This window comes from Apodemus sylvaticus, chromosome 15 (assembly GCF_947179515.1).
Source record: "Apodemus sylvaticus chromosome 15, mApoSyl1.1, whole genome shotgun sequence".
NCBI classification, from domain to species: Eukaryota; Metazoa; Chordata; class Mammalia; order Rodentia; family Muridae; genus Apodemus; species Apodemus sylvaticus.
This window is the reverse complement of record NC_067486.1, coordinates 64,666,058-64,693,730: the sequence shown is the minus strand read 5'-3', so window position 1 is coordinate 64,693,730 and position 27,673 is coordinate 64,666,058. Positions and strand designations below refer to the sequence as shown.

General features: G+C 44.8%; 1 protein-coding gene across 2 annotated transcripts in view; it reads right to left on the bottom strand.

Moving 5' to 3' along the window:
- The window catches only part of Parp14 (poly(ADP-ribose) polymerase family member 14), a 35,965-nt gene extending 9,991 nt beyond the window's left edge, over positions 1-25,974 (bottom strand). Inside the window, exons 1-12 of one of the 2 annotated variants that reach the window (XM_052158519.1) lie at positions 25,720-25,974; positions 20,469-20,584; positions 19,589-19,622; positions 17,830-18,063; positions 14,720-14,956; positions 10,517-12,750; positions 8,692-8,931; positions 7,549-7,770; positions 2,400-2,475; positions 1,692-1,841; positions 1,201-1,263; positions 190-357 (exon numbers count right to left, since the gene is read on the bottom strand). In XM_052158519.1, coding sequence (XP_052014479.1) covers positions 190-357; positions 1,201-1,263; positions 1,692-1,841; positions 2,400-2,475; positions 7,549-7,770; positions 8,692-8,931; positions 10,517-12,750; positions 14,720-14,956; positions 17,830-18,063; positions 19,589-19,622; positions 20,469-20,584; positions 25,720-25,921 — 3,976 coding nt within the window. In that variant the 5' untranslated portion in view covers positions 25,922-25,974. The remainder of the gene's footprint in view (positions 1-189; positions 358-1,200; positions 1,264-1,691; positions 1,842-2,399; positions 2,476-7,548; positions 7,771-8,691; positions 8,932-10,516; positions 12,751-14,719; positions 14,957-17,829; positions 18,064-19,588; positions 19,623-20,468; positions 20,585-25,719) is intronic. The other variant, XM_052158520.1, reaches the window with a different exon arrangement.
- Positions 25,975-27,673: the final 1,699 nt, after the last annotated feature.

The following is a 27,673-nucleotide window of genomic DNA, read 5'->3' as shown; positions in this document are numbered from 1 at the left end:
GCTGCTATCCCCCAATCACCAACACTTCTCCCTAGCCGCCGCCTTCCAGGGAGAGGGGGGAGAGAGATTGAGAGAGAGAGAGAGAACCTCAGCAAGATGTTACTGTCATCACGCAGATTCAGTGAGGACCAAACCCATGTGGAAGTGGACAATGCTGGGATTGAGCCTTAAGAGCCTGTGGCTACGAACCTGTGCCAATAGCTGGTAAGCAAATGGATGAGTAATTCCGTTGTTCACATTCTTCCAAAATACAAGAAACTGATTTCTTGACATCATTCGCACCATCAACATGAATAATATTCTTACACTTCAATAATCCACCTCCAGTGACTATATACTCATGGTTACCCTGTTGAGCTGTGAAACATAAAACAGATTCAGAATCAGATGTCAAACCTACTCTTTGAAAAAGCAAGATTTCTGATCTGGAGAGGAAACATTTTATGAATGAAAAGCTCTTGAGATGCTGCTATGTATAGTGAAATTCTATGACTTAATTTCTCTTAACTCTGAGATGACTTTATGCTTTTAATTAATTCTTTAATAAAATATATGATCTTAATATTAATACATTGTTTCCCCAGCCCCAAGACCTTCCTGGGTTTCCTTAAAGCCACCCATATTCAATCTTCCCCTTCACAGTCTGTAACCAAGAAGTAGCATTGCACCGGGCAGTGGTGGTGTACACCTTTAATCCCAGCACTTAGGAGGCAGAGGCAGGTGGATTTCTGAGTTTGAGGCCAGCCTGGTCTACAGAATGAGTTCCAGGACAGCCAGGGCTATACAGAGAAAAGCCAAAAAAAAAAAAAAGAAGAAGAAGAAGAAGGAGGAGGAGGAGGAGGAGGAGGAAGGAGGAGGAGGAGAAGGAGGAAGGAGGAGGAGGGGAGGAGGAGAAGGAGGAGGAGGAGGAGGCGGGGAGGAGGAGGAGGATGGGGGGAGGAGGGGAGCATGGGGGGGAGGAGGAGGGGAGAGGAGGAGGAGGAGGAGGAGGAGGAGGAGGAGGAGGAGGAGGAGGAGGAGGAGGAGGAGGAGAAGGAGAAGGAGAAGGAGAAGGAGAAGGAGAAGGAGAAGGAGAAGGAGAAGGAGAAGGAGAAGAAGAAGAAGAAGAAGAAGAAGAAGAAGAAGAAGAAGAAGAAGAAGAAGAAGAAGAAGAAGAAGAAGAAGAAGAAGAAGAAGAAGAGGAGGAGCATTGTTCCTCACCCAATTGAGAACATTCTTGTTCCACATTTCGTCCTGCACCTTCCAAAATTGCTTTGGAGACCCCTACATGAGAAAATCAAGATGGTAACTTGACCGGAAAGAGAGTCTTTGTATCTCAACATATCCCATCATAGAGCAGTCCCACACCTGGGAATTACTGATAAAGAGAAAGTTTCAAAAATGTTGCCATTTGTAAGAATAAATGCAGGCTTTTAATTAGAACATTTGGGAGGCAGAGACAGGCTGATCTCAGTGAGTTTGAGGCCAGCCTGGTCTACAGAGCAAGTTCCAGGAAAGCCTGTCATGAAAAAGAAAAAGGAAAAAAAGAGAAAAGAAAAGAAAGCTAGTTGAAATAGCTTTAAATAGATTTAAAGCTATTAATTGACATGAGCAACCCCAGGGCAACAAATCCATTTGGTTACAGAAACTTTTCTTTATAGAATCTGCACACTGATTTACAACGTGATGCTTATTCTGTCTCGGTGAAATACCTGATTTGATATTAAACGGGTGTGCTGTTGAATTGACAATCACATCTGCCACTTCTTTGATGATGTTCCCAGTGGCCACTTGGAAGAGGATTGGGCCAATATTCATTTCATGTACTCCTAAAGTAGGGCTGGAAAGACTCCCATAGATACCTGCCCAGGAAACAAAAAGCAGTCAGTCACCAAGCCAGCAGAAGCAAGAGTAATTTGGGTTGCAGGCCACCCTGTCTCTGTACTGGTTATCTTTCACTATGGCTTGGGCCTGGACCTGAACAGAAGGATCTCTTGAGCTTAGTAAGAGTGTGGGACCATCCTGGGCAACATAGCAAAACCTCATTTCGAAACACAGTTTCAGTGAACCCCAAACAAGATAACCTCAAAAACAGCAAACCATTTGCTGAGAGAATTATTGCTTTGTTCTGTCTCTTACTCTGTCTCTTGGAAAACACATATCACATTATCCACTGGAGGTAGTAGACTCCTTGGTAATTTAAATATCCTACTGCATAGAATATATAGTTAATCCACCTTCCCTTTTGCCCCAAATGCTATGAATAGGCCAATGTCTTTTATACTCACATGTATGGAATATAATTTAACGTGTTCCATAGTCTGACTTATCAGAAAAAATATTGCTGTCATCCTCTACCTGTCATTGAACAGCTACTTAGTAACAAGAAATCACTGATCAACATAAAAGCTTTACTGAACCTTGTGTGTCTTCAGCCTTGGGACTTTTGTCACTAGGATTGCCATTACTCCTTTTGTCAAATTCGTCTGAAAATGCCTGGAAATATAAACACAGTTTTGGGCATTAGACTCCCTACTTGATGAATGTGTTTGCTTCACTGGGGCTTTTGATTCTATATGTACACATATAGAACTGGAAAATAATAACTCTCAAACAATGTTATTGAATTTAGTTCTATGTTTTTAAAGTTATAAAAATAAACATTCAATTCCCGTTCTACAAATGTGTCCTGTAAAAATATATATGTGAACAAAGATGTAAATACAAGGGTATTAGCTAGAGTGTGGTTCACAACAAAATCAAGACACTTAAAATCCAGTGGAGGGCTATTTAATACAGTTTCACAGGCTCGTGTGCTGAAACAGTAGCCATTAAAAACTGTATCTTCAAAGAATAGTTAATAGATATAGAAATGCTTATTTTCAGGGAACCAAATAACCCTATTTAAAAAATGGGGTACAGATCTAAACAAAGAATTTTCACCTGAAGAAATTTGGATGGCCGAGAGGCACCTTAAGAAGTGTTCAACATCATTAGTCATTAGGGAAATGCAGATCAAAACAACCCTGAGATTTCACCTTACACCAGTCAGAATGGCTAAGGTCAAAAACTCAGGAGACAGCAGGTGTTGGCGAGGATGTGGAGAAAGAGGAACACTTCTCCACTGCTGGTGGGGCTGTAAGATGGTACAACCACTGTGGAAATCAGTCTGGTGGGTCCTCAGAAAACTGGACATGAGACTTCTAGAGGACCCTGCTATACCTCTCCTGGGCATATACCCAAAGGATTCCCCGGCATGCAATAAAGACACATGCTCCATTATGTTCATAGCAGCCTTATTTATAATAGCCAGAAGCTGGAAAGAACCCAGATGCCCCTCAAAGGAGGAATGGATACAGAAAATGTGGTATATTTACTCAGTAATTAGAAACAATGAATTCACAAAATTTTTAGGCAAATGGTTTGATCTGGAAAATATCATCCTAAGTGAGGTAACCCAATCACAAAAGAATACACATGGAATGCAGTCTCTGATAAGTGGATATTAATTAGCCCAGAAGCCCTGAATACCCAAGGCACAAATTGCATAACAAATGACTCCCATGAAGAAGTATGGAGAGGGTCCTGATCCTGGAAAGGATTGATCTAGCATTGGAAGGGAATATAAGGACAGAGAAAAAGGAGAGATGTGATTGGAGAAGGGATGGAGAGAAGAAGGTTTATGGGACATATGGGGAGGGGGGATCCGGGAAAGGGGAAATCATTTGGAATGTAAACAAAGAATATAGAAAATAAAAATATTACAAAAAAAAGAAATGCTTATTTTATACTTAAAAGTGAAAAGGCTATTAAACTGCATATTTATATAATCTCATCTAAAAATCACACTTGTAGCAGAGAAGACTGAGATAAGGCTGACTAAACAATTTCTACATTTTGGGCTACTCAATATGTATGCATCTAAAATGCATTTATTTCTTTTTTTTTTTAAGATTTATTTATTTAATGTATATGAGTTCACTGTAGCTGTATTCAGACACACCAGAAGAGGGCATCAGATCCTACTACCAGATGGCTGTGAGCCACCATGTGGTGGCTGGGAATTGAACTCAGGACCTCTGGAAGAGCAGTCAGTGCTCTTAACCGCTGGGCCGGCCATCTCTCCGTCTCTAACCCCCATGAATTTACTTTTTAACCAAGCAGCTCAGATAGAGCACACCTAGAAGCCATGGTCAGACCTCAGGCTCCTGCTTTGCAATCTGTTCCAGTCTCCACTTACAAATAACTTTTTGTAAGTGTAATTTAAGCTTAAATGTCTTTAAATCTTGACAGTTTATCATATTTGGAGGGAGAATAATAGCATTTAAATATATTAAAGGTATCAGTGGAGACTGTTGGTACTCTGTCTGGACTCCACCCCCCCCCCCAGTTACCAGGCAACAGCCAGGTAGGCCTGGCCCACTATAAAAGGGGCTGCTTGGCCCCTCCTCCCTCTCTTACTCTCTTGTTCCTCTTACTCTTGCTACTCTTGCTTCCTGATTACCCCCTCTCTCCACGTGATCATGGCAGGCCTCTACTTCTCTACCATGCCTTGAGGCCTCACACTTCTTTCTCTTTTATGATCACAACATAGACTAACCCATTTCATACAAGATTTGCAATGTAGTCTATGTGTTAAAGAAAATGAGACCAGCTGGCAGTGGTGGTACAAGCCTTTAACCCCAGAACCAGGAGGCAGAGGCAGACAGATCTCTTTGACTTCGAGGCCAGGCAGGCCAGAGAAGCCTTGTCTTGAAAACCAAGAGAGAGAGACAGACAGACAGACAGACAGACAGAGACAGAGACAGAGATAGAGACACAGAGACAGACAGAGACAGACAAACAAACAGAGACAGAGACAGACCGGCCAACCAGCATTTCCCAAATAAAGTGTGGATGGCTGAAGACTATGTTCCAGGATTCAGCACTACACACAGTATGGCTTTGTGTATATAAATCTAAACTTCCAAGCTAATTATGATTTCTAGAGGGAAAGGTATGTTCTGCACACTGTTCAATGCCCACATCACCTTATGCAATGCATGCCATGGGGAAGTCATTAGAAACTCTTACCAGCTGAGCAGGTGGATGCAGGAGGATTGCCATAAGTATGAACAATCTGGGCTACATAGCAAGAAAGAAGATGATGAAAGAAAGAGATGCCCATAAACATACAAGAGAACTACAGAACTCCAAATTTACACAATATCTTTCTACAAATCCACCTCTACAAAGGATAATATATGGAAAATGCCAACACAAGGAGGGAAACTATACCCTAGAAAAAGCAAGAAAGTAATCTTCCTTCAACAAACCCAAAAGAAGATAGCTACACAAACATAAAAATAACAGGAAGCAACAATCACTATTCCTTAATATCCCTTAACATCAATGGATTCAGTTCCCCCAACAAAAGACATAGAATAACAGACTGTATACGTAAACAGGACCCAGCATTTTGCTGCATACAGGAAACTCAGTCTCAAAGACAGACACTAAAGGGCTAGAAAACAATTTCCAAGCAAATGGTTCCAAGAAACAAGCTGGAGTAGCCATTCTAATATCAAATAGAAGCAACTTTCAACCCAGTTATCAAAAAGGATAAGGAAGGACACTTCATATACATCAACAGCAAAATCTACCAAAAAGGACTCTCAATTCTGAACATCTATGCTCCAAATGCAAGGGTACCCACATTCATAAAAGAAACTTTATTAAAGCTCAAAAGCACACATTGCACCTCACACAATAATAGTGGGAGACTTCTATACCCCACTTCCATCAATGGACAGATCATGGAAACAGAGACATACTGAAACTCACAGAAGTTATGGACCAAATGGATTTTACAGATGTCTATAGAACATTTTATCCTAAAACAAAAGAATATACCTTCTTCTCAGCACCTCATGGTACCTTCTCAAAATTGACCATATAATTGGTCACAATACAGGCCTCAACAGATACAAGAAGACAGAAATAATCCCGTGCATTCTATCAGATCACCACGGACTAAGGCTAGTCTTCAATAGCAACAAAAAAAACCCCAGAAAGCCCACATACACATGGAAGTTGAACAACACCCTACTCAATGATAACTTGGTCAAGGAAGAAATAAAGAAATTAAAGATTTTTTAGAATTTAATGAAAATGAAGGCACAGCATACCCAAACATATGGGACACAATGAAAGCAGTGCTAAGAGGAAAACTCAGTTCTGAGTGCCTCCAAAAAGAAACTAGAGAGAGCATACACTACCAGCTTAACAGCACACTTGAAAGCTCTAGAACAACAACAACAACAACAACAACAAAAAAAGCAAATACACTCAAGAGGAGTAGATGGTAGGAAATAATCAATCTCAGAGCTGAAATCAACCAAGTAGAAACAAAAAGAACTATACAAAGAATCAACAAAACTAGGAGCTGGTTCTTTGAGGAAATCAACAAGATACATAAACCCTTAAGCAGACTAACCAGAGGGCACAGAGACAGTATCCAAATTAACAAAATCAGTAATGAAAAGGGGAGAGATAACAATAGAAACTGAGAAAATTAAAAAAAAAATCATCAGATCCTATTGCAAAAGCCTATACTCAACACAACTAGAAAATCTGGATGAACAATTTTCTAGACAGATACCAAATACCAAAATTAAATCAGGATCAGATAAACCATGTAAACTGTCCTATAACCCCTACTGAAATAGAAGCATCATTAAAAGTCTCCCAACCAAAAAAAAAAAAAAAAAGCCAGGACCAGATGGGTTTAGTGCAGAATTCTATCAGACCTTCAAAAACCTAATACCAATACTCTTCAAACTATTCCACAGAATAGAAACAGAAGGAGCACTACCCAATTCATTCTATGAAGCCACAGTCACGCTGAGTATTCTCCCTTGGAGATGGGACAGTTTCTGTCTCATCAGGAACTTTTCACAATTTCCTTTCATAGAGGACTTCATAAGAGTTTTTTTCCTACTTTTATCATATTTAATGTTCCAAATAGATTTTAAAACTTGTTGAGTGCATATTACTTTTACCTTTAGAAGATATCATGTATATTTAAGAAGCATTTAACTATTATAAATTATTTTGATGACTAAAAAAAAAATTCTGTAACTGATCAAATCTAAGTAATGACTGCCGCCTCAAGATGTTTTAGTGATAAGGTTATGTTCAAAATTAAGTGGTGAATTATTCAGAGACAGAATCATATGTTTGGGATTTGTTTCAACATCACATGAGAGGAACAGAAATAAACGGAGAAAAAGATCAAACACCTCTCCATAGAGCAATATCAGTTAGGCTAAATAGCAGATACACAGAAGTTCATTAGACTGGTTTATGTACTTCTGTGCATCTTTGAAACTTTCCCGAATAAGAAGATTTTTTTGTCTCGAATTTTTCTTGAAGTTTGTCATGTTACATATAACCAGTCAACGCTACTCCCCCACACTCCAGTGATGAAAAATAGGGGAGGTAAATATCCTACTAGACCAAGAAGAGTTAGAAGAACACAAGTCTCAAGCCACCATGGCCAAAGTGATCAGAAGCAGGCTGTATCTGTACCTGGATGTTTTCATGGTCCTTTGGGTGCAGCAGAAACTGAACCTCTTGTAAAGTTTTCAGTTTGTTCCTGCTACTAAATTTGAGCACTTCTGAAATTACTAATTTAGCAAATTCAGGTTTAGGAAACCCCAAATTTCCCGTTCCTAATGCTGGAAATGCAATCGATTGTAGAGACAGGTCCTCGGTGGTCCTCAGACAGTCACGGATGATGTGTTTCATGATCTGAAAAAGCAAAGCACTTCCTTAAATGGCTTGTTTAGAAATGGAAGACCACCCCCCCCCCCCCAAAAAAAAGGAGAAGCACTGGGAAGCTTTCCAGGCAGCGGTGTTCACTCCTTTACGCTTTTGATGAATGTTAACAGCAGTCTGAAGAGGGAAACTCAGGAAAGAAAAATGTGAAACTCCTATAAGAGTGTCACTCCACCATGAACCAGAAGGGGGTGGCAGCTGTCCCCATCCATCACTGTCTGCCAGGCTCAAACCCTCACCTTACTTTTCTCACCAAAGTGACACACTCCCCCTGACCTGCAGCCTTCTCACCTTTGAATAGGCCTTTCCCGGCTTTGAAAAGGCTGAGCAGTTTCCCCGGCCTTGAGCAGGCCAAGCAGACCTTGAACATTCGCCATGACAGGTCTTATCAACCTGGACAGAGACAACTGTCTTGGCGGCAGTTACAAGTTCCCATGGGAACTTTGATGTTTTGGCTGCCTGTGCTCACCTTGCTGCTACAACATATTCCAGCTGAAGAAGGGGTCGGGTTTTGTGGGGGTTTTTCCCTTTATAAACCCAAAGCTTATTATTAAACTTGGAGCCTTGATCAGAACCTTTGTCTTGGCTTCATTATTCTTTCGCCCCCCTCTACCTTAATTCCAGCCTCCCTTTCAGGTAAGCGCAGTTCGCCCATGGCTGCCGGACAGCTACACTGACCCTTCCCTGACTCTCAACTACTGAGCACAACCGCCAACATACATTATTAACTATGACCTACAAGAAGTCATCTACAACCAAAAAGAAATGGCTAGGATATGGGGCCTGCCAAACTCACGATGTCGTTACAGAACAGAAGCAGACGGGGACTAACTGTGGTATGCTAAAGGAGGAGTTCAGAGAGCTATCCCATTCCCAGAAAATGCAAAGTCCTACCTTTAGTGACCACGCACTGTTGTCCTTTTTCCAATGTGGAGTCACCACATGGAAGATGTGGCGGCTGTTCAGATTGCAGCCACTGGTTTGAAGAATTGTACCCACACTGATGGAGACCCCTTGTCCCGCCTTGGTCAATTCCTCCTGGAGTTCTGGTCCAGCCTTTTCCAAGACGGCATGAGAAAGGGGTCCTCTTTTGAGTATAAGATCCGAGGAAATAGAGTTCACAATGGCATGGGTCTTAAAGACAAAACCAGAGATTCTTTTCAAAATCTTCATAAACGCATTCATCAACCCTGATGTCATTTGAGCCACTTTAAATCAATGCTCAGAGCAAGAAAACTCATAAAGTCAGATGGAAACAACTCAAATGTCCATTGGCTCATGGCTGGAAAGATAAATGCATGCTCATCTAACAAGACACGCAGCCACTAGCAGGGATGAAATACTGATACATGCTACAACACGGATGACTCCAGAAAACATGCCTCTCAGTGAGAGAAACTGGTCATGGAAGATCACAAATGTATTATTGCATTTATATGAAACTTCAAAAGCAGGTGGATCTGTAGAAAAGAGCCAGGTGTGGTGGACATAACCCTTTAATCCCAGCACTGGGAAGGCAGAGGCAGGCAGATCTCTGTGAGTTCAAGGCCAGCATGGTCTACAGAGAGAGTTCCAGGACAGTCAGGGCTACAAAGAGAAACCATGTCTTTAAAAAAAATAAAATAAAATAAAAAAGGATAGTTAATTAAGAAAGGATGTTAAATGACTTTTAGCTTTTTTCAACATAACCTTATTTCAGGTTAAGAGTTTCAACTGTGTCATTGCTGATGACACATTGTTGATGAGCAGGGACTGTTCTTGATGGTTAGAGATACTTTCTCTTATTTAGCAATTCAAAGCAAAACAGGCTTACAATATCTGGTCCATTTCATCTATGTTTGTAGCCAGCATATCCCCAACTGTTTGTCATTTGAAGGGAGTGGAAAAAAGCCAAACCCAGTGCTGCTGATTTAGGACTTTGATCTTGGTCTTTAAACAAAGCTTTCAAGGGTTGACTAGGTATGTCACTGTAGGGGCTGGAAAGATGGCCAAGCAGTTAAAAACACTTGCTGTTCTTCCAGAGAACCTAAATTCAGTTCCAAGCCCTCATCTCAGACAGCTCTCAACCACCTGTAACTCCAGCTCCAAAGGATCTGACCAGCCTGTGGATAGCCACACACATGGCATTCACTCCACAGTCACACACACATGCACATAAACGTAAAAGGCAACAGAAATAAATCTTTCACAGCTTTTCTCTATATTCCAGTGCTTTTTCTTTATTTCTGGTGTTGTAATAGTTTTCTTCTCTTCTTTTCTTTTTTCTTTTTTGTTTTCAAACAAGGTCTTATGTAGTCCAAGCTGGCTTCAAATTCACTACATAGCCAAAGATGACCTCAACTTCAAATTTCTGATCCTCCTGCCTCCACCTCCCTAATGCTGCTTTTACAGACATGTGCCACCGCACCTTGTTTATGCAGAGCAGGGGGATTGAACCCAGGACTTTGTGCCTCCTAGGCCAGCATTCTGACAACCGAGCCACAGCCAAGGCTCCATCTTTAAAAATAGAACAGTAGCTACAAAACACTCAGAGCTGTCTGAGAATCAGAAAGGACGTCGTCTGGTGTTTATTACAATGGAAAGGAGTTTGAAGGCCAAGTGGGACAGCATCAAACTTTCCTCTCTTTTTTCCCTCTACCCTGTCTTCATTTGGCCCCCAAGAAAGCAGATAAAGACAGTGTGACATCACAGCACATTGGTGGTGAACAGGGACACTCACCTTAGCATTCTGCACACCTTCTTCTATCAGGCAGATTCTCAGGCCTTCTGGTGACACCAGCAGTTTGCGCTGTTTCTGGGGCGGTTTCCTAGGTAGTACTAATGGTTTTACACTGGGTAAACTGGGTGGGGAAGCTGTGTGGGAAAGAGGGTCTTTATATGTAGTCTTGACAGCTTCAACGAAGGCCCCGGAAACCTTTGCAGATAGGTCCACCAGGTAAATCTTTTTCACGGTGTGTCTGTCTTGCTTATGATGGAAGTTGTCCTTGATGGCTGAAACAATGGTCGCCACACACAGTTCTAAGGGGAAATCAAAGATCCCAGAGCTGATTGCCGGTATGGCTATGGACTGGCACCTGTGCTCTTGAGCTAAAGTGAGACTTTGTTTCACAACTTTCTTCAGCAGGCTCACGCACTCCAGGACCTTATCTCCCTTCCATCGAGGCCCTACCGCGTGGATGACATGACGACAAGGGAGCTTGCCTGCTTTTGTGATAACAGCATTGCCAGGTAGGACCATGCCGCCATCCTTGATTATCCGGTCACATTCTTCTTGGAGTTCGGGGCCAGCTGCCTCTGAGAGAGACTGTGCGAGGCCGTTGATGTGCCTCAGGGACTCGTTTGATGCATTCACTACCACATCGACTGGAAACCGAGTCAGGTCCCCCTCGTGGACAAGCAGTTTGACTCCGGGGACTATGTCCCTCTCTAAGAGGCACTTCTGCTCCTTAATGCTATCTTCCCTGTCTTCCTCTCTATCCTCCAGTTCAATGATGCATCCATACAGACGTCTGACCTCCGTCTTGTAATACGATTCTTTATCCAGGAAGAAGTGCCTGGCACCAGCTTTGTCTGTCTGGAATCTTTTGACACAGACTGAATCCTGGATTTCCTTCACTATATTCATGCACTCTAGAACTTTGCTCTTGGAGCCAGTTAGCAAAATGCTGTTTGGATTACCTGTGGGCTTAAAATTCACATGCATGTTTCCCTTCTTCGATGATAGCCTCTTGTCTGTCTTTAAATAGTCAATAATCAAGGATGGTTCGATTTTAACCACTCTTTCAACTTTCATATTGGTTTCCAAAACCCCAAAAAGCTGCCTGTAGATTTCATTCACTTCTTTCACACAGCCTGCAACAATGACCTCAGCCGGGGTTCCCGAACTCAGTTCATTCTTGACCATAATGGTGGCACAAGATTTGTGTTTCTTTTGCAGAGGTTTAACTTTATTCTTCCAGACATTGCCTTTCAGAACCTCCTTGTCCTCAACTTCAATGTGCTTATGACTTAAAGCACTGAGCATTTTTTCCTCGGCGTCTGCCAGATCATTGGAAGAACTTCCAATCAAGAAAAGGGCTGTACCTCTCAGCTCATATGTGGCAAGAATGTTCTCGAAAAGAGTCTTGGAGAATCTCTCACTGTCTACTTGCTGCAGAAATGCAAAGACTTCTGAAGAAACCTGAACAGCTTTCTGAGCCATGGAAAACACCTTTTCTTGGATGTCACACTTTACTTTGTACACATCTGCACGGAAGCCTTTAAGGCACAGGAACTGAGTTGTGGCATCATAAGAGATCTCCATCTCTGGGAACTCTTTGCTTAGATCATTCAGGAAGCCACTGTGGTGCAAAAGAAAATGCTTTCCCGGGGAAATGGTCACTCTCTCCTTCAGACTCTGCTCTTCCCTTCTGAGCCTTTCAGTGGTGCTCTCTATTAGTTCCCTGATTTGCTGGCTAATGCCTTGCACGTCTTCTGATTTTCCTGCTACATGTAGACTCTCCTTTTCAAACTCAATCAAAACCCTGTCATCTCCTGACTCAAGCTCATGCTTTATGAGGTCCCACACTGGCGAGCACACTTCAAACAACTTCACTTCATATTTAGACTTGATGCCACAGAACGCTGCGGATGCGTCTCTCTGCCAGGTCTTGATGCTCCGTCTATGACTGGCTAAGGTTGCAGTGGGTCTGATGGTCAGTTTACCATTGTCTTCAGACCATGTCAGCTCACAGTAATAACGCCTCATTTCATTATTTATCTCCTCAATCAGATGATTATTTTTCTGAAAGAACTTCCACAGAGGAAGCTCCAGAGACTCCTGGAACGGTGCTGGAAGCTTGACTAAAGGCTTCTCCTCACCATACAAGGCTGTGCCCAGAGAGGGATAATAGCGGAAGACGGACAGTGGCATCTTGTTGTAACTGTGTGTCTTGGCCATTATAGTGTCTAATACTTTAAAAGCAAAACAAACAAACAAAAAACAAATTAATAAGTAGCAATAATCTCAATGTCACACATTTCAAAAGAACACTAAACAAAACAAACTTTTCTAGAGGTTAAAAGTCTCTGATGTTTAAAGAACTTAAAGATAGCATTCTCCTATAAGCAAGATATAAACTGATACACACTAACTTCACAAAGGCAGGCTTTATTTAATGCAATAATTACTTTATATCCTCTATACAGAATCATGCTAGATTCTATTGTTTTCCTGATGTCACTGATATATGTGACACAGTAAGAAGCAGATACAAACTTGGATGCAGGCACTTGGCTGATGTATGTATCAACATAAAGAACATTTTAATCCTCAGAGTGAAAGACTGTAGCATGTCTCTTCCTGTATAGCTCCGGAATTTAACTTTCATACTTCAGTTTATTAATATCTTCACAGAAGGAACATAATTCACTTCACTCTGTATCACTTTCCCAGACCTTGTACATGGATTTAATGCCTTTAATCCTGACAGTGACCTTCTCAGGTAGAGATATATTATAGCCTTAGCTTCAGCTGAGAAAGCCGAGGCTGGGAAACATCAGGGCTCCACAGAATGAGGCATCTGAGCTAACTGCCAACTCAAGTCCATGACCCATGTTCTTGCCCCTATAACCCAATCAAAATCATCCTCACAGTCGCTGGAGAGCCCAGCCCCAGAGGCCTTCCCCAATATAATCTCCCAGCCACCGTGTGTACCAGAATCGCTACCTCAACTGCCCCTGGGTGAACACACTCTTATTCATGAGAGAGAAGGGGGGTGTCTCTGTCTCTCTCTCTGTCTCTCTCTCTCTGTGTCTCTGTTTCTCTGTCTCTGAGTCTCTGTCTCTCTGTGTTGTCTGTGTCTCTGTCTCTCTGTGTGTATCTCTCTCTGTTTCTATGTCTGTCTCTCTGTCTCTATGTCTGTCTCTGTCTCTCTGTGTCTGTTTCTGTGTGTCTCTCTCTGTCTCTGTGTCTCTGTCTCTGTGTCTCTCTGTATCTCTCTCTTTCTCTGTCTCTGTGTCTCTTTCTCATCCTGTAGGACTCCCCTCACATCTTACATTTTTATAGTTGTGGGGTGAGTGTTAAGTAGCAGCAGCTTGGAAATTAGAGTCACTCCAGCAACAACTTGGATTTAAACAGTACCCATGGTAGAAAAATGCTAAAAAGTAATTTCCTTGTGTGTGACTTGGTCCTAGCGCAGGTAAGGAAAGAATGTGACCTTCAGAGGCCCAAAGATGTAGGCCCAACCTCCCACAGCAGCTCCAGAGAGGTAGGACCTGGGACAGCCCGAGTGACCTTTAACATGAACCCGGCACCACCCCTGGACAAGCACTACACAGGGATTGGTTTCTCCCAGCACTCCTCTGAGGTAACTCCTAATGTGCTATCTCTACAAACGAGAAAACCAAAGGGTAGAGGGTTAAAGATCAAAAGCCAGTGAACCCCAATCAGGATTCAAACTCACGTCTATTCTGACTGGAAACCACTGAAGACCTTATCATCAATATGACCTTCAGTCTCCCTCCTGAGGTTATGAGAAGATATCCCCATAAGTCTTCCCTCGGCACAGTGGTAAAAGAAGGGAGAAACATAAATGCATTGTAGAACTATATTTATATGTATCTTTATCTAACCTTGTTGAAATCTATTTGAGAATCAATGTGGGGATAGAATCACAATCTCTCTCTGTGAGCAGAGCCTAGCTTAAGCTCTGAGAATGACAATTCTTCCAGTCATGGATTCAGGAGGCTCTGCTTCATCTCCCATCAGCACGTGCTGCTCCCTGAGAGCCTGCATCACTGCCTCATTCTGCACCAAATCCAGGCGCACGAGAGATGGGTGACATTCCTGACGGAAGAATGGTCAAACACACAAGGGTCTAAGTAACTGCTGCAATGGCCAACCATATGGCTTGTGCGCGGAGTGGCTGGCTGAGACACAGACCTTTGATGTCACAAAACTCAACCAGAGCCGAACTCTCTTCCGGGAAACATTCAACTCGGGCGACCTTTCCGCCCCCGTTGAAAGGGTTTTCGAAGAAGAGTTGCAGCTGGTAATCATCCACCCCAGGAGGCAGGTTTTCCACCCTGACTACATTTGTGGGTTCCAGAAGTCTCGGGACGAGCTGGAGCTGTTGATTTGCACGGTGGCTGATACAGTCAACAATAAATTTTTTGGTATCTACAAAACAAATATAAAACGAGAAAATTCCGATGGCATCTCTATACAGTATTGAAGAAATGGCTACATCTGAGGAGAGCTACCAACTGCTGTATTTTCTGCTACTGAGCTGTCCTTTACCCACTGCCCACCTTCCTGAGGGCTTTCCTCGCAACCTCGCCCCATTTTCTCACAGAGCCCACACCCACAGCCAGACAACTGAAGCTAAACTCACATCCAAGTAACTCTTTCAATTTTGTCTTCATGTACCCATAAAACCAACAAAAAAAACAGTCATGTTTTTAAAATCCTCCTCTCTTGTCCTTGCATATACAACTGCCTGTGTCTGCACTTCCCTTCTCCATCATGGGAGACATCTTTATTTCATTGTGATACTGAAGATCAAATCAAATCACGCCACCATAGCTATGTCTACATCCTTCTCCATTTTCTCACTTGGTCCTATTTACCCTTCAGGACTCAGCCCAACTAGTTCTCTTAATTAACATGGTGATGGTGGTCCTACTATGTGCCAATTATTGTGCTGGGATCTGGGAATAAATGAATACAAGTCCTTGCTTGTATTTCATTTTCCCAATGACTGAACACAAATGAATCGCCTTTTAGAGAGGCAGTAAGGAACCGGTAAAGCTGGGAACTCAGACTCAAGGGTATGTCTCTAGGTGGTCTCTAGTTTGAAGCAGGGTCGCCCTCTAAAGGATGGTTGCCAAGTGGATGAAGGGAGGCAACAAAGGTGCTGTGAACAAGCTCGGGCTCGTTTGGGCATAGCCAGGCAGCACTGCTGGGTCACATACTCAGATAAGCCCAGCGAGGCACGTCCCACCCCTCACAGATTCTACCACAGCCGAGATGACTTCTCTTTCATCTTCATTGTTCATTTACATACATGCCACCTCCTTCCTGCTCCCAGGCTGAGTTCCTCCAGAGAGGGAACTATGGTTAATTAATTCATCCTTGTGCCCCAGTCCCTAAGCTGGTACATGGCCCAAACAATGGCTATAGTTTGGATCTAAACTGTCTCAGAGGCTCATGTGTAAACAGGATTAGCCCTCAACATGGTGCTATTGAGAAGTGGTGGCTCACCTAATGCGTGGGGCCTGTGGGAAATGCTCCCTTCATCGAGTGACCCTGGCCTCCCGCCCCCTTTGTCTCTCCTAGTCACAGAGACAAATAGTCTTCCACATGCTGTCATCATGTCTACTTCCTCACCAGAAGCCCCAGAGCAACAGGACTAACTGATCAAGTAATGAGGCCACGCAAAACTGTGAGCTAGAATAAACCTTGCTTTTGATAGGCTGATGGGCTCAGGTTATTTGTTACAGTAGCAGAAAACTAACACAGTATGTGTTCAAGACTGTTGCTCAATGAATAGAAGCTAGTTCATTGAATTTTACATTTCTCTTTATGGGGGGAGGGGGACTGGAGAGAAGGTTCAGAGGTTAACAGCACTCAGTGCCTTTTTGCAGAGGGTTATGAAGTGTTTCAGATTCCAGCATCCCCCTGGAAGCTCACAGCCATATATAACTCCAGTTCCAGGGAACCCAATGCCCTCTGCTGGCCACTGTTGGCACTGCATGCACACTAGCAAAGCATACACATAAACAAATCTATAAACTTCTCTTTACAAGAAGTAATAACCCTGAAGTAATAATAGTGCCGTTTATTGAATCCATACCATGCCTCAGGTACTATGTTAAGTAGCATCTCACTTAATCATCGCAGGAATTTAGATAATGGCCACCCCCTTTTTATGCACGAGTGGATAAGGAACAGAGAAGATAATAACTTGGTGAGCTTCATACAACTCGTTAAGTGACAGAGCTAGAATTCTGACCACATCTCCTGTGAGTTTGACTGACACCTCCCTGCCGTGGCCATGGGACGTGGGGGCTTGGTTTTGGAATTTGCCCTGTTCTAGGTGGAGATGGTACTTGCTTGAAGCAATGACCTTGTTTTGTTTTTTCATGTTTGTGTGTGTGCACACAAGTGCATGTGTGTGCGTGCATTTGGAGGATGGATGACAACTTATATGAGTCTCAGGGATCAAACTCTGGCTGTAAGGTTGGTAGTAAGTGCCTTTGCTGGTCTGCCATCTTGCTGGTCAGGGCATTCATTCCAGGCTCCCTCATCTCGGCGTGTATGACCATGAGAGGGGCTCTACCAGGGAGACGGAGGGTAAAGCGGCAGGAGAGAGGGGAGAAGAGGTGCGCAGTGTGGGCTCAAATCCAGTTCCTCAGTCTCTCAGCACCACTGAGCCCCTGTCCTAGGGTTACTGAAAGGAACGAATAAATTAACAAGCAGAGGGTAGCAGATGCCTGACTTACAACAAGTACTAGGCTAAGTCTGGTGCCATTATTGCCTCTCAATAAGTGGAGCACAGAAACAAGTCAGTCTTTAATCCTCCCAGGGATGTAAAAGTTCAAGCTCCTTCATCTGGACTTTCTCCCCAACTCCACCCCAGCCCGATTTAAGCAGTCATATAATAAAAGGCAGTCTATCGCCGGGCGGTGGTGGCACACGCCTTTAATCCCAGCACTTGGCAGAGGCAGGCGGATTTCTGAGTTCGAGGCCAGCTTGGTCTACAGAGGGAGTTCCAGGACAGCCTGGGCTACACAGAGAAACCCTGTCTCAAAAAACCAATCAATCAATCAATCAATCAATAAAATTATATATATAAATATAATTTTATATATATCTCCAAATTTGACCTCAACATTAATTTGTTTCTCTTTCAATAATTTGAGGGGCAAAGCATCTGTATTGTCTTAGAGGACTCTTACTCACTAGAGCAAAGAACCAAACTTTCAGAGATGTCTCAGATGCTGGGGTGTGGGGTGCAGAGGACTGGGAACGCAGTGGCCCCTGGAGCTCACCTATAGGCTTCTGAAAGGTAACCACGGCAACAGCGAAATCTCGGATCACTTCCACCTTAAAGTCATCACTGAGAAGGCCACTTATATTCTCCACCAGGAAGGTCAGCACCATCTCTGAGACCTTCTCGGGCAGATTTTCAAACGCCACCATGGAGGAAATGCTTCCACGCTCTTTTGGGTCATCTTCTGTTTTTTCTGATCCACTGCTGGGAGAATGTGTTGTACCCGAATCACCTGAAAAATTTGGAAATGGGAATGAAAGGTGTAAGGTATTATCAAAGTAAATTGTCCTAAGACACGGCCCCCAACACCCAATTTTCCCTACCTCTTGGATAACTCAGATAAAAGGAAACCTTACATAATGAAGCTTTTGCTTTAGTGAATTAAAAACTAAAAGGTAGAGCCGGGTGTGATGGTGCACACTTTTAATCCCAGCACTTGGGAGGCAGAGGCAGGTAGATCTCTGTAAGTTCAAAGACAACCTGGTCTACAGAGTGAATTCCAGGACAGCCAGGGCTACATAGAGAAACTCTGTCTCAAAAAACCAAAAACAACAGCAAAAACTAACACATAGCATTGTTTCTTGTTGCTATTATCATTAATTTATTACTTTTTTCTGCTTTGTCTTTCTGAGGACTAAATATCATCCCTCATATACGTCTCACAAGTACGAAACTCTAATTACGGGGCAGAGCTTCTAAAAGCGTGGCGTATCTCCCCTGGTCTCCGTGTCGCTGGCCCACAGCATGCGGCTGTGGCTCGTCAGACGTTCACTGAAGTAGAGTACTACTCTTTGGCTCACACCAGGGAAGCACGGCTATCTGAGGCGGTGCCCACACTCATGCTAAACAAAGTAACAGTTTAAAGATTAACGCTATAACATTATTAATGAGGAATGACTCACCAGGTAAGATAGCTTATTGCCTAAGTAGGAATCCCAGAGTTTGAACCTCCAGCACCCTGTAACAGCTGATCATGGCTATGTGTGCCCAGGATAGAGGGTGGGGACTGACAGATAGGAAGAGTTCCCCCGCCAACGAGCCTAGCCAAAGGGCAAACTTCAGGTTCAGCCAGAGGCCTGCTCTCCAGGCCAGAAGGCAAAGAGTAAAGGAAGGAAAGAAAGAATTCCTTTCCCTGGGGCTAAGTGTCTGCTTCTCCTTTGCTCTAGCTTATCTTATCTGGTATGGTTATTGCTTTGTTACCCTTTATACCGATATTAGTCATTCCTTCATTAAAGCATGGGGCAGGAAATGGGCCCTGCCTACCACTAGTGAAACAGGAGACCCCAGCCCGGCCCCAGTGCTGGCTGTTCCTGCAGCAGCAGGTGAGGAAGGAGGAGCTGGGGAGCTATAGTCTACTGAAGACACACCCGATGCTCACAGAGCATTGATACCCAGAGAGCCACACAGCATCCACTACACGTCCTTGCTGGTCTCTGCCACCCAGGCACAAGCATCCATCACCACCTTCCAGGTCCCCTTCCCCACTCCTCATCTGCAGACATCTCCCAGCACCAGAAAGAGGTGGTCCTCTTCTTCCAATGGAAGCTCTAAGAGCTGAAGGGGCTCCCTGAGGGGAGCTCCCTGAGGGGAGGGTTCCCTGAGAGGGGCTCCCTGAGGGAACTCTTCATAGACATCTGGCTGAGAGCTCCAAGGCAGCTCCAAGTCCAGCAGATCCTGCATGGTGTGACTCTGGAGGGAAAATCTCTCAAGCAACGTGTTTAAAAAACATAAAACCGCCACCCTAGCTGAGACTTTACCTGGTTTCCCAGCATCTTCTTTTGTCTTGGATTCCTGAAACCAGAATAGTAAGAAAGCATTAATACCCAAACCGCTTCTTTATATAAATAAGACATCCCTTGGGCCAGACGGGAGGCATAAGCTAAATTGAAATGATATGGATATACTTGGGAATGAGCTGCTGAATACATCCGAGGCTATATGTCACAGTGCATCTTCTTGCTGACCACAACAATGAACGATGAAATGAGACGCACACAAGGGCCCCCAGCCCATGCCAAAGGTGAGACAACTCAGCTCATACTTTCTCGACACATAGTACTTATTTTATGATTACTGTATGAGCACAGAGCATGTGATTCACAGAGGTCCCTGGCAATCTCCTTCACAACTGAGGGAACAGTACAGGTGCACTGCTGGCCTCTCAAGATGGCAGGCTGCTGGTTATAAAGAAACCAAGACAAACAGATACAAACTTAGACACCCTGAATTCATTACTATTGCACCTCTCCAATCTTGACTCTTCCAAAAGTGTCATAAAGTAACAGATTCTTCATTGTTCATAGCCTTCCCTCCCGCCACAGCTCCAGGCTGCTGTTTTCTCACTAGTGTGACTTGGGCCTTGGTCTACCATCTTTCCTTTATTTTATTTTATTTTTTTTGAGACAGTCTCACTATATAGTCTTGAGTGGCCTGGACTTACTATATAGACCAGGCTAGTCTTGAACCCTGCCTACCTCTACCTCTCTAGAGCTGGGATTTAAGGCATGAGCCACCTCACCCAGCACATCTTTATCATATATCCATCACTGAGCTCCTCACATGCCTGGAATACCACCCTGTATCCTCTTGAGTCCCCTCCCTAGGTTTCCTTACCTCTTCTGGAGATGCCTTCCTTACCTCCTTAGAGCCTGAGGCTTCACCCTGGTCTTCAGGCAACCGGACAGTCAACTTGAATGTTCCTTTTCCTTGCCACGCTAACTCATGATTCCCTTTCTCCAGAACGTTCTGCCGCACTGAAATGTTAAAAAAAAAAAAAAGTTTTAAGCCAAACCGCAGGCACTCTTTACTTACATAATTATTTACGTGCCCTCTACGGTCGCCCCCATTCTGAGTCAGCAACTCGGCCAGCTTCTCTAAGAAGCAAACTCTGTGGAAGGAAAACTTAACAGATGGATTTGAATCTCAGCTTTAAACTTCCGTTGTGTGCATTATCGTGTTGTGTGCCTGTGGTGCGTGTGGATGAATGTGCACCCTGCTCCTGTGGAGGCCAAGGCAGGATGCTGAGTATTTCCCTCCCTCCCTTCTGGACTGGGAACTGACCCGGTATCTCACTGAGCTTGAGGTTTATCCTTACAGCTTGGCTTGCCAGCCAGGGAGCTCTGGGATCTGCTGTCTCTACTGTCTACACTACACTGGGCACTCCTAGCCATGCCCAGCTGTTACAAGGCTGCTGGAGATTCAAACTCTAGCCTCACACCTTCCCAACAGGCTCTCTTACTTAGTGAGCCATCCATTCCCCAGCCCCTAAACTTACTGGGCTGCTGTTGTTGAGACAAAGTCTTACCATGTAGTCCTGGCTAGCCTAGACCTTGCTCTGTAAATCTAAGAGACCAGGCTGGACTCACAGAGATCCACCTGCCTCTGTCTCCCAAGTGCTCTGGTCAAAGCGTGAAGTGCCATGCCCTGCTTACTTTCTATAATTCACTGCTTTAGATTACTTATGGAGTGCTTCCCGGCGGGCTTGAAATTACAAACTCGATGCCCCAGCTCATAGCGCTAGCAGTGTGAGAAGCTTTAAGGGGTGGAGCCTAAGGAAAGGAAGTAAGATCACTGGGAACCCGTTCTATGGAAGGAAGAGGATAGGGTGATCCTGCAATTCCCTGCCTTTTCTACCTTTGTCACTTCATAGACAAGAGTTCTTGACAGGGTGTACTGCCTTGTGCCACTAGCCCAAAAGCAGCAGGTCCACTGACTGTAGACTGAAAACTCCAGAATTGTTGAGCCTAGATAAACCCTTCCTCTATTCAAGTTCATTATATCAGATACATTGTCACAATAACAGAACTCTGGTGAACACCCTAAGCTTCCTGCTAAACAAATCTTAGTTAGGAAGCCTCAGTCTTCTTAGCGACTAATGAGGTTAATATGGGTAGTTTTGAGTCTCTGTGCTAAGTGTATTTTTTTTTTATTTATTTTTTTTTTTTTTTTGGTTTTTTTGAGACAGGGTTTCTCTGTGTAGTCCTGGCTGTCCTGGAATTCACTCTGTAGACCAGGCTGGCCTCGAACTCAGAAATCCACCTGCCTCTGCCTCCCAAGTGCTGGGATTACAGGTGTGCACCACCACACCCGGCTTGTGCTAAGTGTATTACACTGAAGAAGTATAAAGAGTTTAGTAGTATAGTACCTACTTCTATACTCAGTAGGCACTGAAGGTAACAATTACAGGGACAACTGGTCATACCAAAGTCATGTTTTAGGGAAGTGGCCCAGATGGCCATTATCAGAATGACCAGGAGTCCAGCCATTTCAGCCAACACCTTAGCTTACAATGATAAAGAGCCCATATTTAGTAATGAAGGGGGCATAAAAAAATAGAATAGATTTGCAAAAACAGAATTAGAGTACCAGACAGATGAACTACAGTAAAAACTGAGCCGAGTCCAATGCCTTGTCATTTGATTTCCAACTCTGTCATAAACCACCTGGATGGCTGTAAGAGAAATAAAAGCCTCTGGAGCAGGTTTCCCCACTTAATGTACTCTCTGGAAATGCTGTCAATCACATGAAGAGTTATGGAAACGTAAACTTCAAGCATCAGAAGCAGTGGCCAGAGAGAGAAGAGGAAAATCAGTGTAGCTCAGACCAGGGAGAACTGAAAGGAACAGGAGGGGCGTGGCCAGCATAGAAGATGGTGAGAACAGGTCTAGGAGAGAGGTAGGGGGAGCCTCTGCTGTTCATAGCTGCAGCCAAATGCTGGTCTCTTGTTCAGCTCAGCGGCTGCTCTAATGACCTCAGAGCGTATCGCGTGATAGCTCTCCTGCCTCAGCCATGAAGAGAGAAGGCCGGCGTGATGCTCTCCTACCTCAGGTATGCAGAGGGCAGGCCAAAGGGGGCCTCGCTCAGACGTTCCCCCCAGATGCAGGGGTTATAATCCATCTAGGAAGGAACATCTGGCTCTAACTGTATTCTGAGAGTCAACAGGAGTTTCCAGAGAAGCAGTACTGGGCTATTGAGAGGACTGCGCGCTACATGACCATAATGGAAGCCCGTGACCTAATGTCATGTACCTATGTGTTTTGCTCCTTTTCTTCTACCCTGGACTTTGGTAAAGTCCATCCAAGGCATCCAGACATGCCCACCTCTTCGTAGATTGTGTGCAGTTTGTATGGACATGAATACCCTCAGAAAGCAAAGGCGGCAACAACAGTATACGATCCCCAACATGTGTATCTGGGAGGAGGAGGTACAATTCTGGTGTCTCACCTCCCCCTTGTGCCCACCTCAGGTCATCTATGTTCAGTTTGACTTAAGAAAATGATGGGTTCTAGGGTTGGAGAGATGGCCTCATGTTTAAGAATGCTAGCTGCTCTTCTAGACGACCCAGATTTGGTTTCCAGCATCCACATAACCAACCTACACAGTCTGTAACTCCAGTTCCAGGGGATCTGACGCCCTCTTCTGGCCTCTGCAAACACTGCAAGCATGTGGTATACAGACAAATGCAGGCAAAGACTTACATACAATAAAAATAAATCTTTGTTGTTGATTGTTTCTGTGTTTGTTTGAGGCAGTGCTTCCCTGTGAATGCCTAGATTTCCTGGAACTCACTCTGTAGACCAGGCTGGCCTGACTCAGAGATCTGCCTGCTTCTACCTCCCAAGTGCTGGGATTAAAGGCATAAATTACCACCACCTGGCAAGATACTATTTATTTATTTATTTGTTTACTTAACTTCTTTTTAAGAAGATGAGTTTTCTTACTTCAAGGATTCCTAGGCCCTTGCACAATAAACAGGAGCCAGATTGGGACTAGAAAGTATGATAAAGTGTGCCCATGTGAAATGGGGTTTACTGTGTTTAGAGTTAGGGTTTGAGAGGATAGCTCATTTATAGAGCAACTGCCTGGCAGGTTCAAAGTCCTAAGGGGGGGAAATACAGTAAGTCGGCATATCCTCTATAGCATACAAATCCAGTTAGCCTACAAAGGTCAGATCTTCCAATTCCTACCTCTATATATTGATTTCTACTGGGAAGGGGATTCTGGGGGGCTCAGTAGCACCATCCAGCTATTATAGATAGATGTGAATAGTTAGGCCCGCTCAGGTTACTTCTGGGTCAGAGGGTGGTGCTCTCTACGGGAAAGAAACAACGCTGTTTAAGTCTGTTACAGGGAAATTCCAGATGACTTGCTACTGAGGAAACAGTGTCTCAAATAGGAAACCGAAAGTGAATAGAGATTCTAGTCTCCCTAAAGACTGCCCCTCAACAGGGTTAAACTTTAATAGATTTTGGGTCACCTGTGTTGGGAGTGAAACCAGAAGAATGACCTGGAGAAGTCTGGAAGAAGTGGGGGACTGTGGGCTAGGGGACCCCTAGGGAGAAAGCTGAGCAGAGATCTGGTTTAGGTGAATTTCGTTGTGAGCCCTGTCTTTCAGGGCTGTCACCTGGCCAGCCCAGGGGTCTGCTGTAAAGGCTAAAACTGGAATTGTATTATCACAACGATTATTTTTCCGTGCTGTGTATTTCAGTATACTACCAATATTTTAATCTATTTTGTTGGTTTGAGGTTCTCAATAAACAACAGAGATTATTTTTTTAATGTTTAGCATATCCAGGTCACTTCAGAGGGCTGGTGGTCCACGATCCCTATTCAGCGGACACTCACTGTACTACAGTGTCTAAAATGAAGCCGGAGATGTCTAGTTACCCCAACCTCTCTGTGACTAGGATGCCAGTGACTAGGATGCCCCTAACATGTGACCAACATTTGAGGATAGTGGCAGTCTAGAGAAAAAATGCTCTCTGTACGGGTCATGTCTACTGGGATACTGACAGCTGGAATCCAACCGGGACCCCTCTACGGCAGTTCTCAACCTGTGGGTCGCAACCCCTTAGGATCTAATGATCTCACGGAAATTATATTATGATTCATAATAGTAAGCAAAATTATAGTTATGAAGTAGCAACAGAAATAATTTTGTGGTTGGGGTCACCGCAGCCTGAGGAACTGTGTTAAAGGGCTGCAGCATTAGAAAGGTTGAGAGCCGCTGATCTAGGAAAAGTGAAAATGCGATTCTTCTACCAGCTGCCCCCTTGAGTGCTCCCTTGTGAAATCAGACCTGTGCTTTCTGGAAGGGGGCAGAGCCACTCAGGTCTCTCGTGCCCTCCTACCCTGGCTTCCTGAAACCCTGTGTTACACCTTTCTCTTACTTTCATTTTTTTTCCTTCTTGAGTCTCAGCTGGACCGTTATCTGCCTGGCCTCCTCAGCCTCCTTGCCTCTCCTCTGGCCCAAATGTTTCCTCCATTCTGCATCCTGAGGATGACCCTGGTCTGCAAAATCTCAGGTGTTAACAAATGGTGGCTTTCCGGAAGCCACAGGTCTGGGACTTCCACTCACCCACCTGAGCACGCTATCAAGGCTGGGCCAACTTTGCAGAAGACGGACAGAGGTGGGGAACATTCAACTGCTTAACTGTTCAGGGGCCTTCCGGAGGTGGGGGAATACCCCCAGTCCCCACCCCAACCTGGGTTCAAAGCCTACAGCCACCTCAGGGCTGAAAGACAAGGCAGGAACAAGACCCGCCTCCCCTCCGCCCCCACCCCCACCCCCGACTGTGGCACAAGAGCTCCAGGGCTTTTCCCTTCTCAAACTCATCTCCTATAGAACCTGCAGTGCTAGCTGACTCACGTTTCTTAATTCTTTTCCTGCCCCACCTGAATAATAAAAACAGGACAGTTAAAACAGCAACAACAAAACAGCACGGGAAGGTTCACAGATAGCTCCAGGGAGCGACTGGAAAGGCGACGGGAACGCCACTCAGGGTTGCGCTCGCCACCCAGATTCTGCCTCCACGATCTCCCGCTCCGACCGACCAGGCTGCAGCCGAGTGCTGAGCCCCGAACCCCGCGAGAGGCGACCCTCCCCGACCTTCGCGCCCCTCACCATCCTCCGGGAAGAAGAGCACTAGGAAGCGTGCCGGGTTCCCGGGATCCGGGACGACCTCGCATTCCCCTCCTCCAGATTTCTTACGGCTCTGGAAGTACATTTGCAACTTGTTGATCAAGTTCTTCGGGGGGTCGGGGCCCCAAGAGCCCTCGACCAGCAGCGGGAAGTGACCCGATGCTGCCATCCTGACTGAACTAGGAAGCAGCGACTGCTGGTTCGCCCAAAACTGCTGAGAGTTTTAACATGAGTTAATTTCTTTCGCTTTCATTTCCTGGAAATCCCTCCCCGCCCTTAGTTTCTATCTTCACGTCACTGTCCTGGGATTGAAATAGTGCAACAACAACAACAACACACACACATACACACACACACACACTCCCCCCACTTTGTTCTCCTGCCCTCAGTAGAAGCGAATCAATCCCAGGGAGCTGATGGTCCTCTATCCTCCACCGCGGTCTAGGCCACCTCCATAGCGGCTCCCTAGCTGGGCTCCGCCCGCACTCCACCAGGGCTCCAGCTGAGCTTTGCTCCATCACTAGGATAGTTTCTGTATACCTGAAACCCCCGCTTTGTAGAAGAGAAGAAAGGGGCTCTCAAAATGATCTTCTCAAGATGCTCCCTGCTCACTTGGGGACCACCCATTGGGATTTGACCTGCCTTTCCTGCTTCTGAAGTCTGAGTTTTCTCATCAGTGCACACTTGGTGCTTACACACTCCCAGTTTTGAGGACTGCGTGCTGGGCGTCCATGGTTTCTGGGTGTTCAACAGAGGGACACAGGTACGGGGGCACAGGAGACAGTAGACAGCTCTGGGGAGAAATACACAGGTGCTGTTGGAGTAACAGAGCAAGGGCCCCTAGCCCTTGTGGAAAGATCCGGAAGCATGGATGGGCAAGGGATGGGGCACCCGAGAGCTTAAGGGCTATTGAGAAATGACCTAGGGTGACGCGGCTCTGTGGGTCACTTGCACAAAGTCACTTAGGCTGCTGCATGGTGGTTGAGTTTGACAGGAGAGAAGCCAGGCTAACCTGGGTGCTACAGAGAGGGCTCTTAAGAACCCCGCTGAAGAACGTGATGGCCTCTAAGTTGCCACTGGAGGCAAGACTGGCGGAAGGATATGAAAAGTTCATCTAGGAGTGGTCCAAGCAAGAGGCTGAGTAGTGAATACAGGAGTGAGGTGGGCCGCCTGTGACAGGGATGAGAAGAGGCTGGGAATCTGTGGGTCCTCAATGCGGGATAAGTAAATGTTAGGGACATATATTATAGGCAGACTTTGCCATTCCAGGGCTTGGGTATGGTGGCCCTCTGGGGTCCCCTGGTAACATTGATGGAGAACGGGAAGAGGGGCGGGGAAGTCTGAAGAGGACCGAGGTCTGAAAAAAGAAAGGAAGCAGAGGCAGCAAAAATATCCAGATCTTTCCAGAAGGTTGGCTGAACAGGAAAACCTGAGGGTCAGGCAGCAGTAGAGGGATGGAGGTTTGGGCTCAGAAAGTTGTTATTTTTGTTTCTTGGCGTTAAATATTTTTGAAAACAGAAAAGCCCTAGCTGGGCAAATGTTGTTACAAAGAAGGGATGTGGAAGATATTGGTGGTATCAGCCAGGATGTTCCAGGCGCCAGTGGCTAGACATTGTGACCGAAAATTGTGAACCGGAGCTGGAGGTGGGGGTAAAGATCTAGGCGGTTTTTACATTTTTTTTTTTACAGATAGGTCCCATTTCTCTGTAGATTGCAATCCGACAGGCCGCACAACTCAGTGTGAGACTTGAGAAAATCTTGGTAACACTGAAAGGTTTCCGAAGGCACAATGACCAGAAATTACATCAAAATCAACTGCATAGCATTCCGGTGCTTACCGGTGCTGTCTCCTGGTATCACCGAAGCCGTGTTCTGAGCACACACGTGCAATTTACACCAGACAATAAACCAGTAAACACTC